General features: G+C 27.1%; 1 protein-coding gene across 1 annotated transcript in view; it reads left to right on the top strand.

The window, feature by feature from the left end:
* The window catches only part of LOC100201760 (nipped-B-like protein), a 96,452-nt gene that overhangs the window by 70,838 nt on the left and 15,610 nt on the right, over positions 1-10,004 (top strand). Inside the window, exons 26-29 of the mRNA XM_065817403.1 lie at positions 5,730-5,865; positions 7,565-7,729; positions 7,896-8,036; positions 8,305-8,451. Of these exons, the coding sequence (XP_065673475.1) occupies positions 5,730-5,865; positions 7,565-7,729; positions 7,896-8,036; positions 8,305-8,451 (589 nt within the window). The remainder of the gene's footprint in view (positions 1-5,729; positions 5,866-7,564; positions 7,730-7,895; positions 8,037-8,304; positions 8,452-10,004) is intronic.

Below are 10,004 nucleotides of genomic sequence, written 5' to 3'. Positions count from 1 at the left end.
AATTTAACCTTCGCAAACTATTTATTCTAAAAACAAAAGAACTTTTCAACATGCAATATTTTTAAAGTTGTTTATTTTACATACAAAGTTAAAAAACTTATTTGCAAATAATAGACACACATATTTAATAACTTAAATAAAACTTATTTCGTAAACAGTTATCAAAATTTGTTTGTTTAAATTTGAATTACAAAACACTTGATCAATTTTAAAAGTATTGAACTCATTCAAGTTTAAGTCTCAAATGTTTTTTCTTATAATTACTCGCTCTCTAGCTTGGAGCTATTTCAGTGCGATTTTTAAACTTTTTAGGTTGGAAGAAAAAGTTTCACAGTAAAGAAGAACAAACTTTTATATATAATAAAAAATATATAAAAAAAACTTTTTAAAAACATAATTTTAAAAATGGGCTAAAAAGTAAAAAATAAACTATTTCATGGGACCCTAGGACTTTGTGTACGTACACAACCTGAAATATCCATTAAAGTCAATGACTGAAAATTTTGGGCAACTAAGTACAACTTGTTTCTATTGGCACCCAACATTTTCAGGTATTGACCTTAATGGATATTTCAGGTTGTGTACGTACACAATGTCCTAGGGTCCCACAAAATAGTCTATTTTTTACTTTTTAGTCCATTTTTAAAATGTTGTTTTTAAAAAGTTTTTTTTATATATTTTTTATTACTTACTTTTTAGTCTGCAAAGAAAGTTTATTTACACTAAACTAGAACGCTAAGAGTTTGTAGTTTATTTTTTTTTCAAAGGAACCGTTGTTGACAAAAAAAAAATATCAAGGAACTGTTGTTGACGATTGTTTCTCTGATGTATTTATGATATGATACAAAACATTACAATTTGTAACAAACAAAACTAATACGTAATCAATTATCATAATCATTTTATTTTCTTCATACCTTTTTTTTAAATACCAAAAAAGTCCAGAAAAATGTGGTCACCAAGCCAATTTTATATTTTTTGATAATAATTTTTTAGCAGTATTGAATGTAGTATCTCATGCTTTTGTAGTTAGATAGCACACAAATTTAATGCAACATTTATATTCCACATAAGTTTAATGCAACATTTAGATTGCACACAAATTTAATGCAACAGTTATATTCCACATAAGTTTAATGCCACATTTAGATTGCACACAAATTTAATGCATTAATGATTTCAATTATTGTAGTTCTATAGTAGTAGAGTAATTGCTTTGACAATAGTCAATAATAATCAATTATCAATTAAATAGTCAAGCAGCAATCAGAGTGATAAGGATTTAAATTTCTGGATTATAAGGTTAATAAAATAACTATGTGGTAATTATGCAGTAATAAAATGCTTGCTTTATAAAGGAAAAATACAGAGTTCAAACCTAATCATTTGCTATCAATTTGTTTGATTGTGTAGTAGCTTTGTTTGTTAAGGTTAGTGTTTTGGTGTTGTCAAGGTTAGTGTTTTGGTGTTGTCAAAGTTAGTGTTTTGGTGTTGTCAAAGTTAGTTTTTGATGTTGTTAAGGTTAGTCTTTTAGTGTTGTCAAGGTTAGTGTTTTGGTATCATAGGGTTGAAAAAGGATTGCAACAACATTTAAAATAAAACCAGTGCTCTATTCAACTGTAATGGTCTTCTTGTTTCAGATTTTTAAAATTTTAAATTAGTTTATTTTTAACTACCCTACCTAGTCAAAAAGTCCTATCGGATCCTATAAGAATTTGAAACAAAAAAATTCAGATTTAAATCTTATCACCCTATTATCTCATTCTTCTTAATCATCAGAATCCCCTATCATCATACATCTTCACCAGAATCCCCTATCATCATACAATCCCCCTATCATCATACATCTTACCGTAAAGCTGGGGCTCTTTACTGGATTTTCTTTATGATGACTCTTGTGCTGCAATTTGCAGCACAATGAGAAGTAAGGATTAGGGTCGATTAGGAAGTAATGGTTAGGATCGGAAATTGCAGCATTGTGCTGCAATTTCCAATCCTAATCATTATTTCCATATCCATTGCCAAAACAATTCTCCAGAAAACAGATTTCTGTTTACTAATACTAGAAGCCATTGTAAAATTGTCTAACGCCAAAGCCTGCTATTTTTATGTCACAAAATCTCGTTTTTCAACTCAAAAATTAGGCTCTTGCGACTTCTGGAGAATCTTTAACAGTGTCTATAATAAGGGCAAATCTGTAATTTCTCGTCTCTTTCATGGTTTAGACTTTGTTACCTCGCCTAAAAATAAAGCTGAATTGTTTGCTAAGAACTTTTGATCAATCTCATCTCCTGGTTCCACAAATCTCATCGTACCTGATATAGCCGACAAACATAGTTTGACATTCGTATCACTCCAGCTTCTGTATCTCAAGTGATTTTCTGCTTAGACTCTTCTACAGCTTGTGGTCTGGACAACATACCTGTTGTAGTCTTGCAGAAGTGTTCTTTTGAGCTATCATCTGTACTTTCAAAACTATTTAGCAAGTGCTTATCAGTCTTGTTTTCCGGCATGCTGGAAAGCGGCATCTGTTATTCCTATTTTAAAAAATTCTGGAGAGCGATCTCCAGAAATATTTTTGAGTCTTTAATTAACAAGCGCTTAATCTCTCATCTTGAATCTTATAATTTACTCTGATCATCAATATAGATTTCTATCTTACTAGTTCTACTGCTGATTTGTTAATGGTAATAACTGATAGGTTTTATTGTGCATTAGATAGATGTGGAGAGGTTAAGGCTGTCGCTCTCAAAATTTCTAAAGCCTTTAATAAAGTTTGGCATGCTGTTCTTCTCCATAAGCTCTCTTCTTACAGTGTATCAGGTAATATCTTTAAGATTATTGAATCCTTCCTTACCAATTGTAGTATAAATGTTGTACTTAATGGACAGCACTCTTCTACATGCCCTGTAACTTCAGGGGTTCCTCAAGGTTCTATCCTTGGCCTTATAATTTTCAAATTTAACATCTACACACGTCAGTGAACAGTGGCATTGTTCACTGACGATACTAACATTTATTCTTGTCTTTATAAGAAGCCAACACTCTCTGATTGCTTGGATGGGGTATTTGAGTCTGAAAAAGATCTCACTTTTGTTGCAGCATGGGGGTCTCAACAGCTGGTGAACTTTAACTCAGATAAAGTTCAATATTTTTTAGCTAATCATTATTGCAACAATATTCCTTATTTATGAATGGTAATGTACTCGATATGTCATCTACCCTTCATTTTCTTGGGTTAACTCTTGCTTCTGATCTTTCTTGGGAATATGTATATATCAAATCCATTGCAAATGTAGCACCTGCCAAGGTTGCATTTCTTTATTGTGCTCGCCACTTTCTTACTCCAGATTTATATATATTCTACTCTTTATTTCTATAAATTTCTGTTACTCATTATCTTGCTTTATAAACTTAATCTTTTCTCTTTCAATAACTTCTAACTCTAATAGTGGTTGCTTGCAGCATTGTTGGAAGTGAAGATATTCAAAAAGTAATAAAAATAACAATTTAACTTGATACATTATCTGAAAATTTTACTTAAATACAAATTCATCAAATAAATAATCTATTTAGCTCGGCCTGCTTTTAGTTACAACATAGAGGCTACAACACATAGAGACTACAACACATAGAGACTACAACACATAAAGACTACAACACATGGAGACTACAACACATAGAGACTATAACACATAGAGACTACATCACATAGAGACTACAACACATAAAGACTACAACACATGGAGACTACAACACATAGAGACTACAACACATAGAGACTACGTAATCAATCATTAAATCAATAAAAGCTAAAAAAATACCTGAAATACCTAAGAACTTAATACTAACATAGAAAGTTGCATTAGTTTGTCCATTTGTTAATATACTCTAATATATAGAGAAAGCCTGTCTTTCTCTATATATTGAGGGTATATTAACAAATGTTAAATGACAGCGTTTCTAAAACACTGTGTCAAAAAAGTTGAAAAGACACATCAAATCATTATGATTTAAAAATAATTTATTACAAGCTATTTGGGTTATAAAATAATTAACTAAAAAATTTTTATATGCGTTGGTAGTCATTGCATAATCCGCTATTTATCAGCAGTGCGGATATTAGTATCCAAAGTAGGTATTCTAGAATACGGGCTTGAAATATGTTGGTTAATTACAATTGGTATAAAAAGTTTGAAAAACATTTGGAATTAGACTTAAAAGTATGTGAAATAATGAATTTAACATGATCCAAATAATACATGTCATAGTAAGTCTGTTCCACACTGTCTATTTTTATACTTATAATTATAGAGTTTTCAAGACTAAGTGGTTGAAAATAAAAATCTGTCAAATCTTTGTTTTGAGTTAACGATTAATGTTCAATACTTTATAACTTCTTGTTGTAAAATTTGAAACTTCTATATAAAAAAAAAACGGATACAGACTTAGTTTTTTTCTTTATTAAGTTTCTACTAAGTTTTTATTAAATTTTTGTTCCAAATCACCTGCAGCTTATTAGGACCAATCACCCCATTAGTTAATTTTAAAGAAAATAAAAGTTTAAATTTAAAATCTTTTTTCCTATAAGAAAAAAAGTGTTATCTTTAAATTAAATGTGCAGACTTAAATAATTAAATGCGCAGACTTAACTAATTAGCACATAAGTATTTCTATCGTGACATGCGCAAAATTTTTACCACTGTTTTGATGTTGATTGAAATTTTAGGCTTTTTGAAAAACTCTCTCTCTTATTTTAGTTATAGTATATAATATCCTGATATATATTATGTAAATAATATCAATAGAACTTTAAAAATATTTTATTTTGAATTTTAAAAAATTGAAAAAGATTTAAAAAAAAAAAAAGGATTATGTGCAAGAGTGAGGATTTGAATCCTTGCATTGTACTTCGAAAGTATTTGTAAAACTTAAAAAAGTAAAAATATTTATAGAGCTTCAAAAATATTTTATTTTGTATTTTAAAAATGTGAAAACACTTTTAAAAAACAAATGTGGAAAAGGATTTGAACCACAGCATTTCACTTCAGGGGCCGTATTCTCATGTCTCTCGTTAAACTTAACAGAGCGTTAGTCAAAAACTTATTATTAACTACATTAATAAAAAAATTCTTTAAAACTATAATTTTTTAAACATAAATGTTTTATTTTGGTATTAGTTTTATTTAAACGAATTTATTGAAATTTTTGTTGTTTCTTTACTTAGAAATATTGTAATGAAATTTTAGACAAAAGCTCCGTTAAGCTTAACGGAGAGATGTGAATACGGCTGCAGAGCGCTGAAAGCTAACCGCTTCAGCCATTAAGGCATATTGTTCAATGAATGTTTCAACACTATTTAATAAACAAAAGGCTTTATAAAATGGCAACTAAATGCCGTAAATCAAAATTAAGGTAATGTTCCCACAATCAATTTTAAAGTAAAAGTAAAACTGTAAAATTTGATATATGTTTTGACATTACAAAATTTAAAGTTTACATTAGTTAGATATTTGCATACTCTTTTGTTCACATTTTCTTATTCAAAAAGTGATACAACTCTTTCTTGTTATTAACTTAAGTGTAATGGCTGCTGTGAGTACTAAGCATGCACAAATGAGTAATACAGCAGCATTAAATTCAGTATTAAAATATTATAGGACATAAATATTGTAAAAACATTTTCTAAATTTTACAATTTTTCAAATAATATTGATATGTTCATTTAGATCAACAAGTGAGTTGATACAATTTCTTCTGCTAGACATTATGAAAAATTTTTTGCACTCAGAAAGAGTAGTGAGGGTTTCAGCACTTCAAGTTGTTGCATTGGTTTTGGGGCAAGGTCTTGTTCATCCAGCTCAGGTTTGTTGTTATACTTCATTAGTAATGACTTTTATATGAAGAATTTTAGTTGTATCTTTTGAGAGTTTCTTAATGTAATTGAAGGTTTTATTTTTATTTTATTGCTTTTAAAAATGTTGAACACTAAAATATTGTTTTTGGTTGCATAATTCAGTGTTTTTTATGTGAAATGTTTATGTGCAACTTCCTTGATTAATCCAATTTAATTAAATCTTTTGCTTTTTTTTTTTTTTTTTACACCAACCTAGCAATTGTATAAGAAAAAATGTAAGGAGGGAAAAGCTAAGCTTGTATCCAGTAAAATGCCTTCAAGGCTGAACCCATTGAAATAACAGTTTTACTCTCAAGTTTTTTAAATAGAACTAGTGTTTTTTTAAGTGTCATTTTTACTGTTATGTTTTAAAGTAAATATTCTTATTCTCGGTTTGTAGTTTAGTATCTCAAAATTAGTTTTGTGATAAGTTTATTATGGGTTTCTCATTAAAAATTGATGAATTTTTCACCATCAGGTATTTATATTTGTTGTTGTATTTGGCATGATAGTTTAAACTTATCACATGGCATGATAGTTGAAACTTATGACATGGCATGGTAGTTAAAACTTATACTTAAATTACTCACTTAACTGAAAATTTAAAAGTTATTTAAAAGTTATATCAAGTTAATGATTGTTATATCAAAGTTATATCAAAATTTTATATCAAAGTTATGATAAATGAAGTTTATATAAAAGTTAATGGTTAATGTTAATAGAAGTTATATTAAATTAATTCAATTAAGTAAGTTAATGTTGATAGAAGTTATATTAAATTAATTTAAGTAAGTTCGTGTTAATAGAAGTTGTATTAAATTAATTTAATTAAGTAAGTTAATGTTAATTGGAGTTATATCAAAGTTAATGGTTAATAGAAGGCTTGAAAAATACTGAAGTAAAAAAATCAAATAAATGCTACAAATAAAGTTTTTCAATCTACTACCACTTTTCCAATTAATTCTTATTTGAAGTTATCTCCATTTATTTTAAACATTACCGGCCTACCTCAGTTTATAAGTTTTTACTGATGTTTTTGCCCTCTCTGGGTAGAAGTGAGTAGGATTTTATTTTAAAAAATAAAAAATCTTATTCACATCGATTAAGTAACTTATAAGTTGATATTTAAAAGTTAAGTTAGTTAATTAAGTTAATTAGTTAAGTTAATTAATTTAAAAGTTAAGTTTATTATCAAAAAAAATTGTGAAGATAAGTGAGTCAAAAAAATTGTTTTTTTTTCTTAAAGAACTTATAAGCTGTGATTAGCAAACCTTTTTTGGCCTCACTTGAGAATTAAAAATTGTTTTTCTTAAAAAGTTATAAAACTTGGAAGCTGTGGTAAACCTTTTTATGGCTTATGTAAAGAGTTCCATGGTATAAGTAGATTTTAGCAAAAAGCCAGGTGTAAGCTAGTAAGAAGGATATTAGTTACTGATATATAATTTGTATTCTTGGTCAAATAGTTCATGGAAAGCATAATAACTTATATTGTGACTATCGATAATCTGAATTAAATGTCACTAATCTTGTATAAGGATTTTTCTAGGTCCTAATCACTACCTACTGTATATTAAAAGCAGTGGTTCTAGACTTTTTATTTTGCTTTTAAAAACCTAAAATGCTCTATTTTTTACCTTTTTTTTTTTAATTTAGTATTTGTATTTTTAGTGCATTCCATATTTGATTGCAATCAGTACAGATAATGAACATGTTTGCCATGCAAAAGCAGAACAATGTTTAAATGATTTAGACAGTCGCTTTCCAGGTTTTATTCACATGAAAGCAATACCAGGTGTAAAAATGGCGTATCAACTTCAAGTTATTATTCAAAAAGTGAGCTTTTAGTTACATATTTTTAAAGTTTAAAAGTATTTATGTTTTTAGCGCAACAATCTGTTGTGTTAAAGTATAAGAAAAAAAGAAGAAATATATTAAATATATTAATTCAGTTTAAATGTTATTTATATTAGTTTAGAACAGTATTCACTTTGTTATTTAGAATAACGGTGGTTATTTGGTTGGTTATCGTGAAATTGAAAACAAAATATCATTAGTAAATCATGTTTACACGTTATTGCAATCAAATAAACAACATAGGCGCTATTTTTTAAAAACCTTACTGCAATTGGTTGAACACCAGGTTTTTAATTGTGTTATTTTTTAATAATGATGATGACGTTGTTGTTGTTGTTGTTGATGATGGTGGTGGTGGTGGTAATGATGATGATGATGATGATGATGATGATGATGATGATGATGATGATGATGATGATGATGATGATGATGATGATGATGATGATGATGATGATGATGATGATGATGATGATGATGATGATGATGATGATGATGATGATGATGATGATGATGATGATGATGATGATGAAAATTAAAATTAGGTTTATTTTTAGAAAACGCCAAATGACTTTCAATATTTTCTTGTGGAAAACTTAGCATATTTAAACTATAACACATGTGAAGAACCCTTATTTCTTATACATAATATAGACAATGCAGTTTCAGTGACTGGGACCAATCTACTTTTTAATTTTAAAAAGGTTTTTAAATATTTTTGACTTTATATTAATTTTCCTACATTTAACCAAAGTTTGTTAAAGTTTAAATAACATCTAATGTTTAAGAAATCAATCATTCAATCAACTTTTAAAAATACAAATTTTCTATGCCTAATCAGGTTGTTTTCTCTCATTAATCATAGTTAATGACAGAAACTTAGTTTCTACCTGTTTTAGATCTTTTTTTAATCAAACTGTTCTTCATCAGGAGGATTTTTCAACAGAAAAAGTAAATTTTTATGATTCTTTCAGAAAGTTGCATATATACAGTAACTTCCGTTTAAAATTTCACAAGCCTTATATAATGTCTTCTGTTCTGGCAAGAAATGTGTTATCAAACATTTGGTTTCAAAAAAATTCATAAAATTACCAAAAAGTAATAAAAGTTGCACTTACATATGTTTAATTGCTGTGCAAAATTTGAGGGCAATATATTATGTTTTGGCAATGAGCCTGATTTTACTCAAATACCAACAAATCATTGTTAAACTAACATTTATTAAACATAAACCAGAATTGTCACTCGCATACTGTAATATTAATTATGAAGTTAAGAAATTAGTGTTCAAAATTAAAGGTAAGAAAATGTGTATTTCCTTTAAAGTCAGGCATGACTTTTCTTGATTTCAGAGTGGGGCAAAAAAATCCATACTTGACTTGGACAGGAATGGTGTGCGATCACACTCTGTAACTGACTAATAATTTGCTAATAATTTTTTTTCTTTAAAATGCTAATAATTTTTTTCTTTAAAAATTGACCATGGCTGTTTTAATGTTTTAACAATTTAAATGCAATAAAAAAAACATTACGCAATGAATAACAATTAACTGTTGATCTTTTCCAATGTTTTTATTTTAAGAGAAGGCTTTAAATAAATAAAAAAATTAATTATAATGATGTTTTAAAAAAAACGCATTTTGTATAGATTTAATATGTAAATTTATTTTAGTAGGCAGGTATTTTTTATGATAAATTTTAACATTTGAAACTATTTTTCCATGTTTTTTTAAAAAATTTTCGTAACATTACTTTTTTTAAATACTTTAAATTATACGTTTAATTAAAATCTTAAAATGGTTTAATTGCTTTATTTTTTTTTATTTCTATTTTTATAAAGAATTGTTTTACAGCTTTTTTTTTAAACTTGACTTACTAATGAAATGATTAAAAACTGTTATTTTAAAGACTTTTTTGTTTTTTTTTAAGATGTTTTTATTAAAATAAAATTCATTTCCACAACTTTTTCAAAAAAAAATTTTATACAATTTAAAAATATTATATTTTTTTTATTTCAATATTTAATTTCACTTTTTAAATAAACAACAATTTAGATAAAAAAAATTTTCATTTATTAAACAATTATTAGAAGTAATTTGTAAAAGCGTTTTGTTTAGTTAATAAAACTTTTCAAAAAATAAGTTTTAGAGTAATTTATTTCAACCACAATTAAAAGCATAGCAAAAATTAAATTTTGCTTTGAGTTTGATTTTTTGAGTTTGATTTTAAAGCCTATTTATTTTCTTTTTCGCGAGGA

Source organism: Hydra vulgaris, chromosome 14 (assembly GCF_038396675.1).
Source record: "Hydra vulgaris chromosome 14, alternate assembly HydraT2T_AEP".
Taxonomy (NCBI): Eukaryota; Metazoa; Cnidaria; class Hydrozoa; order Anthoathecata; family Hydridae; genus Hydra; species Hydra vulgaris.
Note: the sequence above shows the minus strand (reverse complement) of the source record. Positions and strands in the feature narration are given on the sequence as shown.